Raw genomic sequence first — 24,176 nt, forward strand, 5'->3', positions numbered from 1 at the left:
ATTATTTTAAAAATACTTTTTCTTTTTTTTAATTTTATTTTTCAATTACAGTTGACATTCAATATTATTATATATTAGTTTCAGGTGTACAGCATAGTGGTTAGATAATTATATAATTTACAGTGATTCCCCAGATAATTAAAGTACCCATCTGGCACCATGCATAGTTATTACAGTACTGTTGCCTGTATTCTCTATGCTGAACTTTACATCCCTATGACTGTTTTGTAACTGCCAATTTGTACTTCTTAATCCCCTCACATTTCTCACCCAGTCCCCCCACACCCTCTCACCTCTGGCAACCATCAGTTTGTTCTTCTGAAGAGGAAACTGAGACCCAGGGACAAAGAGATTTACCCAAGATGAGTGGGCCTGAAAGCAGGCTATCTGCACACTCAGTCCAGTGCTCTCTCCTACATTCTAGAAATTTTACCCGAAGATGTTTCACGAAGGACTCAATTCTGAATTCAGCCCATCTGCTCTTAAATATCATATATTCTGTATCTTTCTTAACACCTTAGAAAATGTTACCTCTAAGCTGCATAGGTCAGTGATTTTTTTTTTCTTCCCAAAGCTCTGTTATTCTCTGAAGTATTAAATCTTTGAAGACAGTTGAGGGACTATTAAAATGTCCATAAAAATTAAATCATCCCCCTAAAGACGGAGAGATGTGGGCCACTCTCTCAAGCACATTGAGGTCAAAGCCCTTTGTCTGTTGTAGATATCTAAACAATATCATCTTACATTTGAAGCCTTTCTCCAGAGAGCCCCAAACACTTACCACATGTAATCTTACTGTGGCAAGAATAGATCTTGATACTCCCACCTGCAGATGGGAAAACAGAGGTTCAAAGAGTTTTAAGTGGTTCTTCGAAGGCATGTTAAATGGAGAGTGGTCCTAAGTAAAGGGCTCTGGGGTCCTCTAAGCCCCTCCCGGAATGCTTTACATCAGGACACCTTCTGCAGTGCATGCAGCTAGAAGGCGGGGCCATGACACCTCGTCACCTCTGCGTCACATTGCCTGTCATTTTGGGAAGCTACCTCACACAGTGGCTTTGGGATGAGACCTGGTTAAATATCCCAGTTCCATACCTTACTATCTGTCTGACCTTAAATAAGTTCCCCAACCCTTCTGAAGTCTACTCCTCTTCTCTGGGAAAATGGAGATATTCATTTTTCTTGTTTTGTTTTCCCACCAGACCATGAGCTCCTGGGAAGCTGGGACACTGGCCAGATAACCTGTGTCGCCAGCACTGGCATCAGCCGTCCAGTACATGTCTGTTGAACTATCAAGTTGTTGGGGGAACTGAGTTAGACAGTCCACCTAAATCCCCTAAGGTCCTGCCTAGCGTATGTGTTCCAGGGTCCTTCTTGCAGGAATCCTCAGAACCTGAGCGTTCCCCTCTCCAGTTCCACTGGAGATAATGTGAATGTCTTCTGCCACTCGGCGGCTTAATTTGGGAATACAAAGTGACACCCTCCCCATGCACAAGAAAACAAGATACCTTCTGTTGATTAGGGTCCTACGAACCACCTTATCCCAAATTCCAGAATCCAGCAGCAGATAAAATAATGCACCCAAACCAGACAAATTGATTATCAGCCCTGGTTATGCATCAGCAGCCCCTTGGAAGCTTTTAAAGTAAACAGTCAAAAATAAGCCAACAGGCAAGGGATCCATCTCCAAAATCTGATTCAGAAAGTCTAGGGTAGGGCTCTACATATATATTTTTTCTACTTGACTGTGATGCCTTGCCTGGTTTAGGAATCTTTGCATTTGACACATATACGCTATTATTTCTCTTAAAAATCCAGTGTCTTCCAAGCAGGGAGAAAAAAACAAACAAACAAACAAAACAAAAACCACTAGTTGTCAAATGAAATAGCTAATTCCTTTCAGAAAAGGACATCTTAGTGAAACATTTTAGCAGTCAATCTTGGGCAGGAATTCTCATGGGAATGGAACAGTTGGTCCATTCCCATTCGCTCACCCATTCACACTCATCCATAGATGCCACTGGTTGGTAGTGCCTCCAAGCTGCTCAACTGGATCAATCCTGATCCAACATGCAGCAATGCAAACAATGGATTTAAGGGAGTGCTAGGGTGTCTGGGGGAATTTCCACCTCCCCCTGGGCATTTTGTGCAGAATCCAAGGATCCCCCACCTTTGGCTCCCTGCCTTTCCAGGCTGTGATGAGGTTCAGTGGAGTGTGCTTATCAGCTTTGCTGCAGGATATACGCTCTCACTTCACCCTGTGAAGCCTCCTTGACAAGCACAATTATATTGTCCATCATCTGCTGGGAGCTCTTTGCATAACTTCCCACATATTAAAAACCGGCTCCCACCCACATACCCTCTCCAACTTGCTCCTTCCAATCGTCCTTCTCTCTCTGCAAATGTATCCATTATTGTATGCCCAGGTTTTAGATTACTAGTAGCTATAATTGTTTGTAACAGCGCTGCTAGTTTGCTGGTGGCTCTGAAAATAGACAGCTTCAGCTCCTGTCATTGCAAACTTCTAATTCAGCAATTCTGGCTGAACCCTGGACCCTTCTCTGAGTACACCTTGCAGTTACATCATTCTCACCCTCACATGTGTTCCTATCACCTGAAATGCTCATTCTGTTGGTCTCTTTTCCACTCCAGTACTCCTGACAGCTCCTGTCTTTCTTTCATGATTCAATTCAGTTCTTCTCTTCTCTGGGAAACTTCCCGTGGCCACCCCTCTCCAAAAATCAACTATATACATGTTTGTCTCCTGAGAAATGAGAGCCATTTGAGGATGGAAGGGTGACCCATCCTTCTTTGCATCCCCAATATCTGCCATGCGACAAAGTCCTAGGAATCTTTATTGAATGGATGAATGAATGAATGAATGAATGAATGAATACAACTATCATACTAAGTTAAAACCACGCAGGAAACATTTTGAATATCATTGTTAGGTAGCAGTGCAGCATAGAAGTTCTGTGCATCAATAGAGATGGAGTTTTGGACACTTCGTTGATGAATTAATTTACTTACACTTAACTATCCCAGGCCTAGCAAAGTTGAAAGAATTTATACCCAGATGGACTGTCTTTGAGAAATCACAGGAAGTGGTCTCGCTCAGCAATGAGGCCAGCTTTGTGGGTATACAGAGCGCCTTGCTTAGAAGGGCCCCTGGCTTGGTTCATTGCTTGGTTGAACTCCTTAACATCTTCCACACATTTTTCTGTTGCATGGGACCTCAAAGCGTGTCGCCGATCCTACCCAGCAGAGCTGGTGCCAGCCCATCTGGCAAGTCGCCGGGAGGTTTATGGTATCGTCAGGATCTCTCTGACTCTGTGACTGGTGCTGCCTTCTGTCTTTTTTTTTTTTCTTTCTTTTGACCATTTAAAGACCCAAGGGACTGCAGACCCCAGAGTTGGTATTTTGCCCATGGGAAAGTGCCAGGGTTAGTCATCACCCAGTGAAAAACGTTTAAAAGGCACTTAAAACAGAAATAGAGAGTCTATTTAAAAGTCCTTTCTAACTTGAGAAGTAACTGCAATTCCATGGACCTCCTCATGGCAACTTTCCGTTTTATTTCCTGGCATCTGCAGGCATATTTTAAAGATAGAAATGAGCAGTCACTTTGAGTTCTTCCACTGTAATAGGGTTTTGCTTGCCTCCCACAGACAATGAAAGGAGAATTTTAGGCCAGCCTAAAAATTCTATGGCTTAATTTTAGTGTTAAAAAACTGGCCAAAAAGTGTATCCCTTGAGATAACTTTATAATGAGACTTTTCACAAAAATGATTTTCTAAGTAAAGCTAGTGTCTTTCTGAGCACAAACTAAAATGAGGAATGCAGATACCCAGAAAAAGAACGCTTACACAATATATAAGTATCTTTTTCTACAACTATTCCAGTTGGTATGTGTGGTGAGCATTAAATTAGCCTAGAAATACCTTGAAATTTAGACTTCTCTCCAAAAGTGATATTAAAGAGTTATTTTCCGTGTATGTGATGTTTGTAATAGTTATTTTACTTATTTCAAACATGATCTGTGTCCACTGCATAGAATCTGGAAGGACAAGCAAAAAGGAAAAACAAGTCCGTTCTAACCACTGTTGCCATTTTGATAAGAAGTACCTTCTGCCTTTTTTACTTTACAAAAAGTGGCTCATAAACTAGATATTATTTTGGAACCTGCCTTTTTCACTGGCTTGCAACATACAGGGCTGGACAAAAGTAGGTTTATACTTGTTTGTAATAAATAACACAATACTTAATAAATAATAATAGAAGAGTAAACTCTTTCACGAACTCACAACTGTAAACCTCCTTTTGCCCTCCCTTTATTTCAGTGTCATTATATGTTCTTTTACACTTTCATATGATGAGGTAAAGGTATTCTGTGATATGTTTGTATTAGATTTTATTGAACCAGTCCTCATTCTTGGAAAATTGGGTAGTTTCCAAGTGTGTTTTTTTTTTCATAAATGCAGACAGTGAAAAAAATGAGGGTGCTTAATATATCATAAATGTATTATGTACATTTTTAATACTAAATATTCCTGGTTTCTCTGTGTTGCACCCTTTTGAGTTTCTTCAGTTCTTTAACCATGCATTTGCAGTGGTCATGCATGTGCATGCATATCCCCTCCATTCATTGCATTGCCATGCTAGCACACCTGCTTTGGTCCCCTGGTTGTTTCTTCTGCAGTTCAGCATGCTTTGCTTTCTTCCTGTGTGCAAGGCTCTGAGCTCAGTACAGGGTACAAAGACAATAAGACACAGTCCCTCTGCCCAAAAGGTACCTTAATCGAGTAGGATAGAAGACATAAATATAACTAATGATCATGCAAAAATAATGGTAAGGGACCAAAGAAAAGGCAGTAACTGGGGAATTAAGGAAACTGTGCCAGAGGACACCCTGCACATACGTAGGGTTTTGACAAAGGAAGGAGGGGAAGCGAACCTTCTGAGCAGAAGGAAGAGCAGGGGCCAAGGCCTGAGGAGTAAATGTGGGTCTTCCGGAACTCATGGAGTAGACAGTACATGACGAAAGTGGAGCAGAAGGTGACCCTGAAAGAGTGGGCTGGGACCAGGCTCAAAGGCCTGAAAGCCATTCTCAGAAGTTTTTACTTGTGACTGTAAGAAGTGAGAAGTCAGGAACCATCTTGAGCAGCTGAGCAAGACTGGATCCAGTTTTAGGACTTCACTCGGGTTAAGATTGGCCAGGAGAGGGTAGAGTCTGCAGTAGCTTGTAGTCGGGAGTCTTGCAGCAGTCTAGGTGAGAGGGGACGGGAGCCTTACCTGGCTGTGGAACCTGCCTCAAGACAGGCGGTAGATTCGGGAGCGGGGAGCTGGGAAGACATGCAGGAAGCTATTAATGTAAGTAATCCCTTGTCACATTGCTGAGCTACTAGAGTTAGGGATGATGTCTTTGGGCTCCACTTGCCCTCAGTGCCGTGCCTCATCCTATTAAATGGAAGGGTCAGAGCCAGTGTTTCCTGTGAGGAAGATAGAACCCTTGCACTTCTCAAAAGTAACTACTGTCCTCTAAGGATAAGGCCGTAGCAAAGGAATGCAGTGACATATGCAAGAACCAAAGCTTTGTTTATCATTTTTCTTCTAAAGATAATCCTTATAGTTTAACTAAGAGCATGCCTTAGTCACCATGCCTGGGTCATAAAAGCTATGAAATCTAAATAGACTTGTGAGATTTTAAGCGCTTATGAATAGGCATTCAGGAAGGCAGGAGAAAACGTTGGTTCAAAAACCATCTATTAGGTTGCCTGGCTGCAATGGGACATGAAGAACTTTAAGGATTAAAATGTTCTATATCTCAATCAGGGATGTGCGTGTCAGAATTCATGAGCTGCACACTTAAAACATGTTCATGTTGTTGTATGTAAATTATGACCCCTCAATGAAGTTCATATAAAAATGATTAGAACCAAAATTTAAAGTGTTACTGGAGTCAGTTTATTGCTATTGTTTCAAATTACTTCTTTCCCAGATATATACAGACCTCAAAAAAGAATACACACTTTGTCTGTAGATTCTATTACATATTGAGGATGAAATGTATTTTAGTAAACACTGCCTTTATCATTAGTCAAAGTGTGCATACAGCCTGTATTCCATATATATTTAAACCCTTTTCTAAAATCCAGTTTATAGCAATTTTGTATGGCCCACATTTTGTGTGTGCTGCTTATAGGCCAGATCCTGTGCAGTCAGTCACAGGAGGGTATAGCAATGAGTGTCACAGACAGGGCCTTGCCCTGGCACAGTCAAAACAGCTGCCAACATAAGACCTCAAAGTAAGCTCTTGTTGGGTTTCTTAATTTAGGAAGCTTGATCTTTGGAGGAGGGGAGAAAACATTTTTTAAAGATCAAGTTGAAAAAAAATCTCAGTGCACTTGCTGTGTTGCCCACTCTTGCCATTTGGTTTTGGTGCTGACTTTAACACCTTTAAAATCTCAAACATAAAGCGGAGTTATTCTGACACTGGATTAGATCCTTGGGGATGATCCTCGCCGTGGACGTTATTTCTCCCTGGGGTGTAAGAGTCTTGCTATGAGCTGTATGTGTGAACTCTGAACATTTAACTGAATGGTATGAATCTGCTGTGTTGATTTTCTTACTTTTCATAAAATTCAATAGCTCATCATGATCAAGGGGTCTATGGACTATTTCTTTGCCGATATGGCCCACCTTTGCCCACGTCTAGCAACTTAATGGGCGGTTGGGGGAGAAGGGTAGTCGTTTGGAAATAAAAACCAGTGTCATTAGTTTAACTTGGAAATGAATCATAGTGCTGGAAGATCCTCTTAGGCATCACCTGATCTCGGTTCTGTCGTTTTAAAAATGAAGAGAACTGAGACCCAGTGAAGTGAAGTGACTTGTCCAGGTTTACTTGCGTAGTTTCGGCAGATCATGGGCTAGCAGCAAGGTGTCCTGTCTTACAGGACTGGACCACATTGACAGTCCCATGTCCAAAACGCCCATCTTCCCATTTGGCCAAGTTGAGAGGAACTTCACCTCCATTTAGAAATCTTTCAAGGGAAGGAATATACATGCCCTTGGCAATCCACCCCAGGATTTCACAGCCTTCCCTACTGGGAATTTTTATGTGCTATTTTTGTCCTCCAGCCTCACTCTACAGAATGCCACTACCTATTACTTCCTTTGAGCAAATAGGGATTTTAATCATTCTCCTTTTACTTGATGTTAATCCTCTGAAGGCCTGCTCCATTTGCCACAGCTAACGTGCAGAAACTTCACTTGCAATGAAAGTCATACTTCTCTTGGTAGCCTGGCATTTCAGCATTTTAAGAAGCTAAGTAGCTCCGTCCTCATTAAATTAGGCCCAAATTGGAGAACAGAATTACATACTTAAAAACACAGACACAAAATGATGGATTAATGTTATACCTCCATGTAACACATCGTGACATGTGGTAAGAGCATTGGACCAATTAGCAAGCGAGTCTTCTGCTCGGGTTCATCTTTTCTGCTGGGTATGTAGCAAAGGGATGGTGATTTGAAGGATGGCATTTATCAAACGCCCTTGGGTAGGAAGTTTCTGCTTTAGTGACATGACCTGCATTCATTTAACAATGACAGCACCCCATTGCCTGGAAACACAGCCCAGAAAGTGCCACACCGAAAGTACAGCCTCCAAATTGGCATTTACACGTCTGACTTTATTTCTAGAAATCATTAAAAGCCATCGCAATTGTGTCTCAATTGGAGTTAATATGTTTCAAAAATATATATCCTGCTCTTTCCTTGGGAGCCACCAAATCCTAAGTGATGCCATTACGCGGGTTCATTGGTTTGGGATCCCCGCCCCCCCCCCGCCCCCCCCGCCACCACTCCTCCCACCTTTTGTGGTCTTGCTTCCATATCGGTCTGATTGGTAACAGACAGGAGAGGTAACCAATAAATCTCCCAGTTCCTCCTGGTGTGAATGCCCAAGATACTGTCAAAAGCAAAACGTATGGGGAGGTGGGGGGAGTTTAGGTCAGCAGCTTGGGGGGAGGGGATGGTTTTTCTGCGTGGTAAAGCAGAAAAATCCTGTCATCGAGTTTAAATGCACAGGATCTGCCCGGCGGGGAGCCATGGTCTTTGTGTGGCTGATTAATGTCAGCCTTGTAAGCACAGTGCCCCAGCATCAGGGCTGGCCCGCTGAGCAGACGCGGGAGAACACAGCATCTCCTGCTCGGGGGTCTGAGCAGAGTCCGGTGCCTCTGAATGGGGCTGGACGAGAAAGCTGAAGACCGGGAACATGGGAGCTATGTTTGAGATTTCAGCTATCTGTCCCAGTGAAGGGGACCCAGGCAGCCATTTAAAAGAGCACCTTCCCTTCAGGCCTTGCTGCCACAGGGAGCGGCACCGTGCAAATCCAGCCCCTGTCTCTCCCAACTCAGCTGCTCCCAGCACAGGGAATCCAAAAGGACCTGCTTCCTAAATGATCTCCAGGCCTGAAGAGGAAGTGTGTGCAAGAGCAGAACTTACATCCTTAAAGGGATTGAGCAGGGAGCATTGGGAAAAGGGGACTTTGGCCCTGGTGCTTACCCTAAAAATGCTGGTGGCGCCAGGCAAATCCATCCGCCTTGGTTTATGCATCAGTGGAGTGCGCTTTAGAGTTGTCAGCAAATGCTCAGAGGAAAGCCCCGGCGTGAATCCCCTGCCCCATTTTATTGTTGGGAAAACATGGTCTTCCATGAGTTGGGGGTGAAAGTCAAATCCACAGGGAATGTGTGTGATTTAAAAACCTGAAAACTATGGGATGCATGTATGTCCATTGCTCATATGTTTCCATAAATTCATTCTTGAGACTTTGAGGGGTGTCCTGTGACCATCCAACTAGTCAAGGCAGCTTCTGGGGCAGACGATCTGCTCTGACATCCAGGCAGTGGTTTTTTTTTCAGGTGCAAGCTTGCTCACCTCCACATCCCTAGGAATTTATGCTGAAAAAGTAAATCTTCCAGACACTGTAAAAATAGCCCAAAACCATCCCGAAAACCTCTGCTCTGGGGCCTGATTTCTAGAGGCAGCAAGAGAAGAGGAAAAGAGGAAAGCCTCTTTTTTTCTTTTTCAAATCTCACCACCAATAAAATCAGAGATTGGTGTTTATATATTATATGGTGGTTGTTGTGAGAAATAAATTAAAGTAAATGATGAAACTTTAGAAAAAATGGACTCTCTGGAATGGAACCAAGAACAAGCTCTTAGCGTTGACCTTTTGGTTAAAGCCACATAATGCAATTTATGTCATCCCCTCTAGATATATTATTTTATTGGTTTGCTGGGAATTTTGGCTTAAGGGAAATTGTACAGTGGAGGAGTTACTGCCAAATGTCTGTCCCCGTGGTGAGGTGTTACCATAGAAAACAGCACAGGCTTAGGCCCTCTAAGTGCTTCTATCCTGCAGGTCCCTGATTCACAAAAGACACTTTCAGACGTTGTCATAACGGAAGTCATGACTGCTGGCTGTCCTCATTAAGAGCACTTAGGAACAAAGTGGTGCTTTTTCAGCCTACACAGCTTTTAAAATTTTATTCTTATAAATCTTAACGACTGGTGAATTTGAGGTTTATAAACCTTTTTGCAGTGCGGAGATCCTCAGATGAAAACAGTTAAACCAGTTTTCAGAACCAGAAGTCAATCCAATCATCAGTCACTAACTTGCTGGTTGTTGATGGATATTTCCTGGTTGATATGTTTCAGCTTTCGTATATCTATAATAATAAAAGGGTAATATGCTAATTAGACTGGACGTCATTCAGGACATCATTCTGGACATCCTTCCAGACGAAGCCCTGGCTGGAGGGAAGCCTGGGTCCTGGGTGCCAGAGGGAAGCCAGTGCCCGCAGCCGGGGCAAGGAAGGCCTACCCTTGCACGAATTTCGTGCATCAGGCCTCTAGTATGAAGATAAAATTGTATTTTGGCAACTAAGTGCATTTCTTTAAATCATAGAGCTGGAGGTCACCCTCTGACTAGATCTCCCCCCTTCTTCGATGGGGTGCGCCGGGCTCACTGGCCATTAGGTTTCTTTTACATTCCCTTATGACCTCATCCATTCTCCTGGCTCAGTGGGCCATCTGAATGCTGAGGACCCTCCGACTTATAGCTCCAGCTTGAACCTGTCTATCTCCAGCCCCCTGCACTAACTTCCTACTTCAATCTCTACTTAAATATGAAATGCCTATCCCAAATTTCATTTGTCCAAAATGCGGTTCCGGATCCATCCAAATTCTCGTCCTCTTTCATCCTCTCCATCCCTTTTGATGGTAACTCCCTCATTTCACTTGCTCAGGCCAAAACCTAAGAGTCATCCTGGAATCTTCTTTTTCTCCCACATCCCATAGCTTGCCAGCGCCACAATCAGAAAACAGTCATATCTCACTGTTAAGGGAGAGGAGGGTGCCTCCTCTTCCCCTGTTGCTTATGGGTGTGGGCTTCTTGGGGTACCGCTGGAATAAGCATTTCCAGGGGCCCCGCAGGAGAATGCTATATAGTAGAAAGCTTTATTTCTGTGGAATCACACCCCTGAGTTTCCAAAGTCCCATTTCCCTTAGTTTAGTCATAGAAGAAATGTAGCTGGGGTTTCGGCAGGACTAAAATCAGAGCCAGTGTCCTGAGTTTCCTTTCCACTTCTGTATAGTCCAATTATTGCATCGGGCCAGCTTAGCTTGTGTTTCCCGCTGCAGCCCATTAGTCCATTATGTGGGGGTCCTCATGGCTGAGGGCCACAGGGGCCAATGCAAGAGAGTGGGAGCAAAAGAGCCCCCCAAGCCAAGAGTCCAGCGCAACAATCGAATGAATTCCTTTGTTTAGGGGAATATGTATTCCCAAATGTTCACACCCTTACAGTGGCCACGCCCATTTTGACCAATCATCTCTGTCCCCAGGATTGACAGGAAAGTACCTTCCCTATGTCACCCCTCCTTTACTGGGTATGTGTCTATCTTCCCTTTATTGGATCCTTCCCCTAGTGTCTTTTTTTGTGTGTGTATGTTGTTGTTGTTTTTTGTTTCTCTTTTTTTTAAATTTAATTTTATTGTTTCAGGTATTACAAATAGTAGTACATATGTCTCCTTTTTTTCCCCCATTGACCTCCCCCCGGCCTCCCCTACCCCCTGGCACTTGCTCTCACCCCCCACCCCAGTGTCTTGCATCTGTTGGTTGTGCTTATATGCATGCATACAAGTCCTTCGGTTGATCTCTCACCCCCGCCCCCCAACCCTCCCCTACCTTCCCGCTGTAGTTTGACAGTCTGTTCGGTGTTTCTTTGCCTCGATCTATTTTTGTTCAACAGTTTATAATGCTGGGAACATGCTTATAGTGTCTGGCCTTCCCTTTCTTCCTTTCCTGTTATGAATAACTAGGTAATTACAACAGTAGATCTGGAACGAGACCCCTTCTCACTTCTCATCCCTTTCACCACCACCTTGTTCAGGCTGCCATAGCACACACCTGTATTCCTGTGGGAGCCTCCAGCTGGTCTCCCTGCTTCCTCTCTTAACTGCTCTTCAGTCATGAGTGATCCTGTTAAAATCTAAGTCACATCACATGACTCCCCCAGCCCTCCAATGGCTTCCCACCTGACCACCCCACCCACAGTATCTGCTCCCTGATCTCATCTTCATTTCTCTCTTCTTGGCTCCAGTCGCACTGTCTTCTCCCCGGTGCTCCAACACCCGGATGGGCTTCCGCCTCAGGACCTGCACACTGCCTGTTCCTGTGCCTGGAGTGTTCTTCTGCAGCCAGCCGCACTGCTCACTCCCTCCTCTCCTAGGGGCTTTTTATTCAAATGTCAAGGCCTTCCCTGGCCACCATGTTTAAAATTACCACCCTTCCCTCCATCTCCCAAATACTCTCTCCCCCCAGCACTCCTATGCCCCCTTATGGCTTTATTTTTCTCCCTTTTTACTCCCAAACATGCCATTTATTTTTATTCTTTGTTGTCAATCTCTTATTTACTCCCACTGGGATGTAAAAATTTCCACAGCAAATGTCTGGCTTTTGCCCATTTCTGGAATCGCTGACATCTAGAATAAAGAGTGCCTGGTAGATTCTAGGTAAACATTTATTGAAGTGATTAATTCATTAATTTTGTATTTCTATTTCTGTGGCACTAGATAATATATAAACAGTGCCTGATAGGCTCTAGGAAAACATTTGTTGAAGTGATTAATTAATTGATTAATTAATCACTTCTCTTTCTGTGGCACATCTTTTCACACATGTATTTATTGGCATCTTAGGTATTTTCCTTCAATATATGAGGACTATCCAACTATTTCTGATATTTGTTGCCAGTATTTATTTCTTTACTATTTAATTTACTTACATAGATATTTACAAACTGAAGTTGACATCTTTATAGGAGCAAATCTGTGGGTTTCTAGTCTATAGTTGCTGTTTTTCTTTGCGTGGTCCTTCAGAGTCAGCACAGCCACAGTATTCTCGAGCCCAGCATCAGGCTGCATTTCCTTGCACTCACGCTCTTGCGTCTCCCGCAGGCATCAATAGGAAGGTCGTGTACTCCCTGGCCGACTCGGCCGGTGGGTTCTTCTCCATTGACGCGTCGTCCGGCATCGTCATCCTGGAGCAGCCGCTGGACCGAGAGCAGCAGCCCTCCTACAACATCAGCGTGCAGGCCACCGACCAGAGCCCTGGGCGGGCCCTGTCCTCCCTCGCCACCGTCACCATCACCGTCCTGGACATCAACGACAACCCCCCTGTGTTTGAAAGGAGGGACTACCTGGTGACCGTGCCTGAAGACACCTCCCCTGGCACCCAAGTCCTTACCGTTTTCGCCACCAGCAAAGACATCGGCACAAATGCTGAGATTACGTATCTCATTCGGTCCGGGAATGAACAAGGGAAATTTAGGATCGACCCAAGGACAGGTGGGTAAACAGCAGCCTATTTAGAATTCAAGGCTTCTTTCTGTCCCGCTTCCACTCCGACCCCTGAACCACTTTTCTTGGTGGGCTCTTTCTCCTGCCACTTCCCTGGCAGCAGAAATAAGACTTCTCATAGCAGGGCCTGCTGGCCCATCCCAGAGTGCCCTCTGGCACCCTGCTCCTAAGGATGCCCTCCTCAGTTGGAAGCCCCTGCTGCGGGCTCTCTCGGCAGATACTTGACCCCCAGGCTGTCTCCAGGATTTCCCGCAGGAAGGTTGGGAGCAGTGATGTGCTTCCTAGCTGGGGAGAGGAAGTATTCTTTGCACAGCAAGCTCAGGTTTTGTTTATTTCTCTCTCTTGGCTGTTTGTTTCTTGGTTCTCTAACTTGGATCATGAGTTTTGGAAGTGCTCCTGGAGATTAGCGTCTACTCACCACCATCCACACTCAGGCTGCCACTCTCTGGTCACCTGCCAAGGCAGACATTGATAAGTGACCTGCAGTTCCTCCCACCCGCACCCCAGGCAGCTGGAACTGGGACCGTATCTGAATCCTGTTCACAACACTGTCATTTCTCACCACACGCTTTTGAAACCCTGGGGAAGATATGGCATCATCTAGGGCAGCGGTCGCCAACCTTTCGGACCTCATGAACCACCAGTGCTCCAGGGACCACTGGTTGGCGACCGCTGATCTAGGGAAAAGGTGCCCAGGAAGAAACAAGAGAAACCCCCAGGGCTTTTGCATCAGAGAGTTAAAACTATTAGGGGTAATTTGGGCAAATAAAGGTGGTAATTTACAATATAAGCTTAGATGTTTTTTGTAGAGTAAACATATTCATCCTTGTATTTTCATACAGTGTTTGTGTTAATATTTTCAAAGTAGTCCCATTTTGCAAATAAGAAAGGTGAGTCTCACACTTCCCGGCCACTGGACATAAATCCCTCATTGCTCAAGGACTGTGCACTTGTTGAGCAAGTTAGCAAAGGAAGTCCATTTGGATAGTCCAATAAATATAAACTAGAAGCTAGCATAATTAGCATAATTAGCAACACTCACTAACAAAGCAGATGCACCAAATTCCTATTACATCATTAGTTATTTCTCACGTTTTCCATATAAGGAAAAACAGAGCTTCAGAGAGGTTAAATAATTTTCCCAGGGTCTACTGTAAGTAGAGGATCCAGGATTCGAACTCAGATCTTCCTGACTTTGGAATACCTGCTTAACATCTAAATTACACTGCTATGCTAAGGAGGGTGCAAAAAATGAAGGAGATAGAGTCCCTGACCTTAAGTATAGGGAGGTGCAAATATTGACGGAAGAATTACATTAGCGGCTTCTCCCAGCAGTAACTCTGTTTATTAAGGTCATTACTTCAAATTAAAAGGTATGGGGCTTTTCCTCATTTAAATATGTGTTAGTCTTAGCTGGTCTAATTATGATATTGTATATGGACACCATGGGGAAATGGTTAAGTACTGTTTACATTTGGCGCTGGATAACGAGACATGGAGTGCTAAGGGTGATAACTGCTAAGAAAACTTAATTATGGAGAGAAAAAGGCTCCTGTAATTGGTATGACTTCTGTCTCTCGCCTTAAGTGAAGGGCAGCCTTCGCTCCTAGAGAAGTCGGATGTGACATACTCACCTTGGTCCTGCTGCTTGCTTTTCAGGTGGGAAAAGGGTCAATGCCCTTGATTGCTGCTCTGCAGGTAGTACAATGACCAGGAACCAATGGCAGAAGGAAGGCAGGATTGGGTTGCCTCACCAGAAAGGGCTAGGATGGGAGGGAAAGAGCTCTCATGGAACTTCTCCCACGGGAGGCACCCAGCAAGCTGCCTTCGCCTGTTCTATTTGCTTCATTTAAATGTATCTGTGACACCGGCATGATCTCCGTCCTGTAGTTGTGGACCCTGAGCTCACACTTACTATTTGGCCACTGATCCCCAGGTGTTTCCCTTCCCACTGTGTCACGATCCCTTGGCATTTCTGAGATCCTTGCCCTCTTTGTGCCATCCTAGTTTTCGATAAGCACAGAAAGCTGAAGGCCGGGAACATTGGAGCTATCTTTGATGAGATTTCAGCTTTCTGGAAGTATTTACTTGCTGACGAGGGATGGGGTCATACACTCACACCCACACATCTCGGCTCATTCTCGGTCAGCCTGGGTCCACTGGAGGAGTCACTGGGAGACACTTATCAGGGGTGTGGTTCTTGTCCCTACTGCCTAGTTGCAAGAGGATGACTAATGCCAGAGGCTTTCCGGCTGCTTGAGAAAGGAACTATTACAGAAACATGCAGAGACTTGACGCCTTCAGCGATGTGTCTGATGGGTCTCCCTGTTTTAACTGAAAGCATTCATCAGACTCTGGGTGCTTTCAGAAGAGCATTCAATAAACAAATTCCTGGATAGCTAATATTCTTGGCTGGAGATGATGTTATAAATATTTCCATGATTATGGAACTGCTTACTACTGTTTTTTTCCCAATCAAGTCTAAAGCTCCCCGTTTCTCTTCAAAGGGGGCATTTTAGTCTCTGAAGCCCTGGACTATGAATTATGCAAAAAGTTTTACCTGGTGGTGGAAGCTAAAGATGGGGGTACCCCAGCTCTCAGCGCCGTGGCCACCGTCAACATCAACCTCACCGATGTGAATGACAATCCTCCCAAGTTCAGCCAAGATGTCTACAGCGCTGTCATAAGTGAAGATGCCTTGGTTGGGGACTCTGTCATTTTGGTAGGTGCCAGTGGGAGGTCCAGATGTCTGGGGCTAATAATCCTCAAGAGAGTGAAAAAGTGAGCCAAGTCTGTCTTGGATTCTCTCCACACTTTCCTTTCAGTGTCCTTTTAACCCCAAGAACCCTAGTGAGGCACCAGTCTTTCAACTGTTCCTTCTCCAGTGTGTCTATTAGAAAGGGTTTGAATAATGCATTTATATGAAGGTGCAAGTGACTGGTAATCACTGTCCTCCCAGGAATGTGTATTTTTTGAGAAAATAAGACACACCATGGAATGAAGTTGTAATAATAATAATGGCTCCTGCTAGCTTGTGACCTTAGATGATAAGTTATTAGGTAGCTAAGGAGAGAATAAAATTCCTCCCAACCCCTTACAGAGAGAGAGAGAGAGAGACAGAGAGACAGAGACAGAGAGAGACAGACAGAGAGAGAGAAATTGGAGCAAGTTTAAGATGAATAGGCCACTCTTAGAGGAGTTCTTTCCAGAATGGTTTTTTTTTCCTAATACCAGTAAGAACAAATCATGTGTTGCAAGAACACAGGCTCTCTTGGACTTACACATTACATTTTTGGAAACAATGAATCCCATCCTTACCATGCTCATCATCCCTAGGTTGGGCAGGTCCCACATATAAGTCCCAGCAACACCAACATGAGCAGCAGACAGTGGGGAGTATGTCGGCCAGGTGGGAGAGGGAGTTTTTTTTGGCTTCCATAACATGAAAATGCATAGGTTGAGAATTGGAAAAGAATCATAAGAGTATCCCTAACAGTTAGCTCTGGCTCTATCCTTACTAGCTCAGGGCCTGAGGAAAATCAGGCCTAACTAGCAGCAGGCTGTAGGCAAGTGAAAACTAACAGAAATAAAATGGCAGCTCCAGCAATAGTGGCTTCCTTCTTGAGCCAACCCCATCATCTCTTCCTGGGGTTATGCTCTGTCGCTGCTGATCGTAGCGCCTACGAAAGCCGCCAGAGCTGGGCCCATTTGTGCAGACCTGGAACCCTAAGAATAAGCCTTTTGTGTCATGCCTTTCCTTTGGTTTGCTTGTGTCCCATCAAGCTAATCGCAGAAGATGCAGATAGCCAGCCCAATGGACAGATTGCTTTTTCCATTGTGAGTGGCGATCGGGACAATGAATTTGCTGTGGATCCTGTCTTGGGACTTGTGAAGGTTAAGAAGAAATTGGACCGGGAACGGGTAAGCTAGTTTAAGTCAGGTCCCCTCCCACCCACTCCCATCCGCACCCATCCCTTCACTGGAATCAGGCACTGGCTCAGTGAGTATCAGTAGGAAGATTCTCTGTTCTAAATGCTGAGAGTGAAAAGGGAGGGGCTACAATGCAGCACTGTGTATTTGCGTTAGAACTTTGAAAGACTTTTCTGCCAATAGATGCTGGCGGTTTCTTACGAACGTTTTAAGGAAAAGCAAACGTGTATCTTCCTGGATGGTTTGAAGTTGGTCCTTCCTCCAGCAAGGAGACAGAAAAGCATCTTGAGCACTGGGATCCTGTGGTGCAGAAGGATCCCCTGAAGGAATCTAGGTCAAAAAGAATGATGCAGAAAATTCCTTTGTCCAAGGTTGAACTAAGTTTCTAAACATTATCTTTTTTGGCCAAAAAATACTATCCTCAAGGAGAAATTAAGTATGGGAAAAAGGTGCTCTAGCAGTGATGCTAACAAGCAGAACGTCCTCACTGGCTGATATAGACCCCTAACTCACGAAGTATCAAAACCGATAAGATAGACCAGTATTGACAACGGTCCTGTCTGAACAGAGGCCAAGAACTGCGATGCTAACCAGGGATGGTTTTGCCCCCCACCCTGGGAACATATGGTCCCCCCACCACCACCATATGTTTGGAGGCTGTCAATTTCCAGTTGTCACAAATTGGCAGGAGGTGATACTGCCTTCTGGTAGGTTGAGACCAGAGATGCTGCTTAGACATTGTACAAGCACAGGTCCGCCCCCAACAACAAACAGTTACCTGGCCCCAGTGGTGCCAAGGTTGAGAACCCCTGGTTTAGAATCAAAGAGAAGATGGCTGAACTTCATCAGAGCCGAGCAGAGCCTGCGGCGCCTCTGAGTCTGTGCCGAAGGAAGGCGACGCGGCGCTTCCTCACTGTCCGCTCTGTGCTCCGACAGGTGTCCGGGTACTCCCTGCTTGTCCAGGCGGCGGACAGCGGCATTCCTGTGATGTCATCAACTGCCACCGTCAACATCGACATCTCTGACGTGAACGACAACAGCCCGGTCTTCACACCTGCTAACTGTACCGCTGTGATTCAGGTGCGTGAACCGGGCCTGTCGGGCCCTTGTCTAGACACACTCAGCGTCCTTTCTCTGCTGTTGCTCGGCATGGTGTATTACCATGTTTTACCTAACATCAACGGACCCAGTCACAGGGCTGGTATCAAAAGAGTCTGCATTTTCTACTGCAACTGATTCACAAACGTTGATCAGTGCAACCACCCGTGGGGTTCTTTCAAGTGTCAGGGACTTTCCACACACCGTCTGTCCCCACCCCAACCCCGTGAAGTGTGATGGTGGCTCAGCCCCCACTTTACAGGGAAGGAGCTAAGGATCTGAGGAGTTAAGTAGCCCACCCAAGATCATGCAGCGAAGTGGTAGAGTCAGGATTAGAACTCAGATCTGTCTTTGGCAAAAACTGTTTTCTTACCACGGAGGCTGCCTTTAAGCCACTTTGTACTATCCTGGCGGGGGAGGGAGGTTGATACTAACTGGGTCATCAGTCAGGGAGACTAGGCATCAGGACAGAGCCATAGAGCCGCTACTCACCAAAACCACTCTTCCATAAGCAATTTGTTTAGCACTTCAAATCCACTAGCTCTTTAAAATTAGATGGAGTATCTTCTGGCATTCTACAATCAGAATGACTCTCTTTCCCATCTGTTTTTCTCTTATTCAAAAGATATTTAATTAGCGCAGTGCTGGGCCCCGAGCTACCTCCACTTCCCCGTGTTTCTAGAAGCTGGAAACCAACCTCGGGAGGCTCAGGAAATCCAGTCTGGGAGTACAGTCGGTGTGGAGGACTTAGCAGAGACCAGACTGATATACATGTCTTGGGGGGGGGACCCCAGATAGTCTAGAGAATCAGCTTCTGCTTGATCCAGTTTGGCCTCAGAATCACCCCCCACGGGGCCCAGGGCTTTGTGGGTGGAAGGTAAGATGAGAGTGAGCCAGATCTTGAGGGGCCCTTTTGGAATAACATTCAAGACTTTGCGTCTGGCTATCCATAGCCTGTTCTCCTGCACCACTGAGCTAGGAATCGGGCAAGAGGCAGGCATACAGCCAGCAGCTTGCTGCTTCATCCCCCACCGCTTTGTCAGAGAAACCGGATCCCTTCACCTGCTGGTCTTTGGGTTTTCCTCTCCTCTCTGATGCTTTTTCCAGCAGCTGTGCATTCTTGTCTCTCTCCTGCTCCCACGGAGCTTCCCACAGGGTCTGCACCTTCCTCCAGTCCTCCTCCTCTCGGACTGCTCTTCTCTGAGACTGGCGCCCCTGGGCTCTCTCTGCCTCTCCCGCCGCTGTGTGCTCGCCCCTAAACAAAACGGGCTTTGCCTACTCACCATTCAGTTTTATGACACGCATCCATCAGCTTGACAGACCGTTTCGCATGCACAACAGGAAGTCGGCAGTGAAAGAACCGAGAACCTCCGACGTGAGCAGTGACCCTGCCTCATATCTGCAGCGAGGGGCCTGTGTTATATTTCACCCTTCTTTCTCCGATGGCGACCCGGGGGGTCTCTCTCTCTCTCTCCCTCTCTCTCCCGGTCTCTCTTACGGAGGAAATGGCCTTGGTAGACTGAGCAAACAGGTCGATAAGTCTTCTGTTTTGTGTGGTGCTGCGTATGCTGTCAGTGTGGAACACGAAATCCACGCTGGGCAGAGGCGCTTCCACGACTGGTTCCAGACGGAGACCGTGTCTCGATCCTGATGACCAAAAGGCCACTTGAGGCAAGGGGCAAAGTAAGAGATCTCTGAGGTCCTTCTCTTGTTCTCCTACAAAAGGTGTTTCTCCCTTTTTACAACCCAGGGTAGTTTTCTTATTCCAGCACCTGGTTTTTATAAGACTAATTCAGCACATAAAATGAGTGCACCAGCCCCGTGCATGACTCCCCTCCAAACTGCTGCGTATCCTTGTCTTCATCTCTGCGACCCAAGCTCCTGTAACCCCAAATCGATATCACCCGAGGCCTGAACTAATGAGGCTGACTTCAGGCCCTCACCGTGGTAATGCCAGAGTCTAAACAGAGTGGGGCAGGGGAACCAGTGCCTGAGCTACAGAGGAATTTAACGTGGCCTTTTCAAAGCGAGGCTAGCCTTTGAGCCAAGAAAGGATGGCAAAGATCCTTTGTGTTTCTATTTTTGGGGAAAAGGCAGAGAGGTTCCGCAAAGTAATGCCCGCCGCATAGTAACTCCGGGGCTTCCAAATATTTTGATGAAGTTGAGAAATATTCCACCCACCCACCCCCCCTTCTCTTTCCTCAAGAAACATGGCAAAACTTGAATTCTGAGGTGTCGGGTGTGAAGCCCATTTTCCATCTGGCATAAGCTTTTGTATATTTCCTGGGAAGTTGCCAGGATGTCCTTCCCACCCCCAGCCCCAAAGTCCAATGTTGTGACATTGTGTCACGGTGTTGGGCCTCAGCATATTCATGTTGTGACATGATTCTGTCACATCCCAAGAGGTTGATGTTTTCTTGGTCTGAGAGGAGTTTCGATGTGATCACAAAGGCCAGTGAGCACCGTGTATTTCCAGAGCTGTGCACGAACTCAGTACATCCCCAGCCTAGCCAAGGGCAAGGTGGAGCAGTACATCTTTGGAACCTATAGACCCGTCCAAGGTGAAGTCCTGTGTTCTCACCTGCAGCCCATTGTCTCATGAGGCAGCTGTAGGAGGCAGCCGAGGACTGAAGCCCGACGCTTTCGGACACCAGCGTATTTTCAGAAGACCAGATACTATCCCAGGGAATCCCTTCCTCTAAAGCCCTGTCTCCTAGCACAGCACTCTCAGGCAGTAATAACGGGGCTTCTTAAAATGTGAAGAGAGGTGTAATTTTATCTCCTTTTTTTTTATGTACTCTCTTATTCAGGAAAATAAGCCAGTAGGCACCAGCATTTTGCAGCTGGTGGTGACAGACAGAGACTCCTTTCACAACGGGCCTCCCTTCTCGTTCTCTATTTTGTCGGGAAACGAAGAGGAGGAGTTCGTGTTGGACCCGCATGGGACGCTGCGGTCAGCCGTGGTCTTCCGGCACACGGAGTCTCCGGAATACCTGCTGCGGGTCCAGGTGCGCCTCCCCCCCCCCCCGACCCCGCCCCTGCCCCCCCGCACCCCCACCCCTGTCCACACCCGGCCGACGGCCTCTCTCCCAGGCCCATCGGGTGGTTTTCTTTGTGGAGCACGTCAACATAATTCATTACCATGCAGGCATGTTCCCCTTTTAATCTCAAATTCAATTTCACACCAATAAAAGCGGCCTGGGTGTGTGAAATTGAACAGGAAGGAAGGGAAGCGTCGTGGTTCAGCAGGGACATGCCTGGAGAGTGTGCCGGGCAGCAGGCACAGGGCCTAAATCTGCATTCCGAAAACTCCTGGGGTTCTAATTGACCCCCAGAGTCGAGGCTTGCTGCTTTGTACTGAGTAGTGTTTGCCGTGTCACCCCACTTGGGGAAGCGGCCAGTCTTGGTCCTAACAGGATGGAGCCCAATGATGGCCTCTGATTTTGAAGAGACCTCTGCTTGGTAAGTTCCTCAGAGAGACAGGAGGGGATCAAGCGCTCACATGGCAGTGGTCCCCCTACATTCCTGCTCCCTCAGTGTGTACAGTGAAATGGGACAAAGAGGCGAAAACGGCCGGGATGGGCAGCATGTGGATAGGAGCAGGAAATGAGAGAGCACCCAAAAGTCCCTACGTGTGAATTTTGACAGAACAAGATTTGGGCCCCATCAGTGAAATTGGGTGACTATTTTTTTAAAATATGTTTTTGTTGATTCTTAGAGAGAGAAGAAGGGAAAGGGAATAGAGAGATAGAAACATCCATGAGAGAGAAACATGGACTAGCTGCCTCCTACATGCCCCCTACTGGGGATCGAGCCCACAACCAGGACATATGCCCTGACTGGAATTGAACCAGGGACCACTTGCTTCATGGATGGACACTCAACCACTGAGCTACACCAGCCGGGCTGAGTACTATTTTTATACACAATTGGACAACCTAAAATCATTGTTAATGGTGGCAATCATAAGCATAGTAATTTTTTTGTATTGGTACAGCCTTTAATTGTGTACATCATTTCTTTTGATAAGTTATGGCTTACCGTGCTCCATGAAACCTTCCAAATGAATGACTTTGGACTCTGAGCACGTGAATGAACTCTGCAGATGCCATTCATTCCTCCAACTATATTATGTGGTTTTATATCACAGTATAGATGCTAAAGGGCAAGGAGAGAGTTGTGCCTTCATGCAGAAGCGAGTATGGTTCTTTGCCTACCTTCTCTGAATATTGGAGAGCAGATTCACATCTCGGACTTCGAAAATACTATAGAAAGCATTCTCCTCCCAGTTCCTCGCATTAAAACACCACCCACCAAGTCTGCGTTTTTGCCTTCCCAAGGTCCCAGTGTGCATCACTTACATTCCCTTTGCCACCACCCACTTTATTCTAGATGGCCCCCACCTCATACTACTGCAGAAGCCTCGTGGGTGATTCCTCCAGGTTTAGCCGTATTCTTTTCAGATCCATCTCTATACCCCTTCTAAATTAGTCATTCCACTTTGATTATGTCATCCCCCTACCCCAGGGGTCAGCACACTATAGCCCCTAGACCACATCATGCCCTCCACCTGTTTGTATCAATAAAGTTTTATTGGAAAGCAGCCTGGCTCCTTTGTTTACATATGCTGTGTGGCTGCCTCATGCTGGAATCATAGCTGTGCAGTTGACAGAGGTCATATAACCCCAAAGCCTAAACTACTGTTTCTTATCTTGCCCTTTACAAAAAAGGTGTGTCAACTCCCCGGCCCCGCACCCCCCCCCCCCCCCCCGCCCCCTAAACTAAACCATCTGGGCTTCCCAGTCCCTGAAAATGTGTGGCCTGCAGGTTCAATTCTGGCCCAGACTCTTTCAGATTCTGAATTTCAGGGTCTTTAGGAGGACATGACTCTGTAGTCCTCAGGCCACAGCAGCCCACTAGTCTGTCACTGTACACCCAGCGGCTTCATGCCTTTCTGTCATCTTTCTGGCCTCTGACACTTGAGTGGGCAACCTCTGGCTTATAAAGTCCAAACTCATCACTGTCCTCTGAGACCCTCCGCAGTTTGACTTCACGTTCGACCTACTTCCCTAAACTTATCCTTTTCTCTATGAATTTCCCAGGTCAGCATCTCTGGTTCACAAATTCCATTCCATAAAGCGTGTGATGAGGATAATAAAAGTAACTCTCATATATGAAGCACTTCTGTGGGTCAGGCCATGGCTAAGCACTTGGCAATTACAGTGTATTTTAATCCTTACAATATAAGAATCCTGTGATGTAAATACTACTATTTTACTCATATTAAAGATACAAGATTTGAAGCTCAGAGAGGATGAGTAACTGAAAGCCAGACATGAGCGGCAGGACCAAGATTTGAACTTAAGTCTGTGGGATGCCCAAACCTCTGCTTTTATGCTGCCTTCCCCTTACCAGGACACACTTCCCCAGATTCCATCCAGCTTGCAAGGTCCACGTCAGCCCTGAATCCTCAGACACCTGCCCTGGGGACCCCGCCTGTGGGAACCTGCCCTTCATTGAAGCCCCACAGCTCCGACTACCTCCACGTTGTATGTGGCAGGTGCTCAGTAAAGATCTGTTGTCAGAGCAGTTCCATCAACTGACATAAAGAAAGAAGACAAAAAAGGCTTTAGTCAGGCTCCCTATTTTTCCCTTCCATACACCACTCTTTATTCTAAACCTTAATATTGTGCAAGTCCCACTTAAATAATGTTCCTTCTGAAGTGTGCAAAGGGGTGCTATCTGGTCCAATCAAAAGGAAAGAATCCAAAGAGAACAGAAAGTTTGTCTCTGCCCTGGCTGGGTAGCTCAGGTGGTTAGAGCATCATCCCAATGTGCCAAGGTTGTGGATTCGATCCCCAGTCAGGGCACACACAAGAATAACCAGTGAATGCATACATAAGTTGGACAACAAATCTCCCTCTCTCCACTCCCTCTCCCGTCCTTTCTCACAAATCAATCAATAAAATTTTTTTTAAATCTTTTTCTTCCAAGAGGGAATACCAGTTGATGAGGTTCCCTTATGGCTTCTGTCCAGAAGTAAAAGAAGGCCAGCCTCTTGTGGGTATGTTGGATCTCATAGCACCCTCTAGCCTCCTTCCCTGCTCACCACATGTATTGTGTTGATACATGTTAGTGTCCATAACAAAGCGGACATGTGGGAAATAAAGGTGTTAAAACTCTCCTCTTAGTTAAATGCACATCTTCAGCGTTTTGCAGACCAGTGGCAGGAG

General features: G+C 45.9%; 1 protein-coding gene across 3 annotated transcripts in view; it reads left to right on the forward strand.

The window, feature by feature from the left end:
* FAT3 (FAT atypical cadherin 3) overlaps positions 1-24,176 on the forward strand; it is a gene marked incomplete at both ends in the record, with an annotated part of 518,093 nt that overhangs the window by 451,227 nt on the left and 42,690 nt on the right. For all 3 annotated transcript variants that reach the window (XM_079787123.1, XM_079787124.1, XM_079787122.1), the window contains 5 exons: positions 12,514-12,903; positions 15,423-15,637; positions 16,699-16,836; positions 17,782-17,925; positions 20,754-20,951. In XM_079787123.1, the coding sequence (XP_079643249.1) occupies positions 12,514-12,903; positions 15,423-15,637; positions 16,699-16,836; positions 17,782-17,925; positions 20,754-20,951 (1,085 nt within the window). The remainder of the gene's footprint in view (positions 1-12,513; positions 12,904-15,422; positions 15,638-16,698; positions 16,837-17,781; positions 17,926-20,753; positions 20,952-24,176) is intronic.

The sequence above is a fragment of the Cnephaeus nilssonii genome (genome assembly GCF_951640355.1).
Source record: "Cnephaeus nilssonii genome assembly, chromosome: 13".
NCBI lineage: Eukaryota > Metazoa > Chordata > Mammalia > Chiroptera > Vespertilionidae > Cnephaeus > Cnephaeus nilssonii.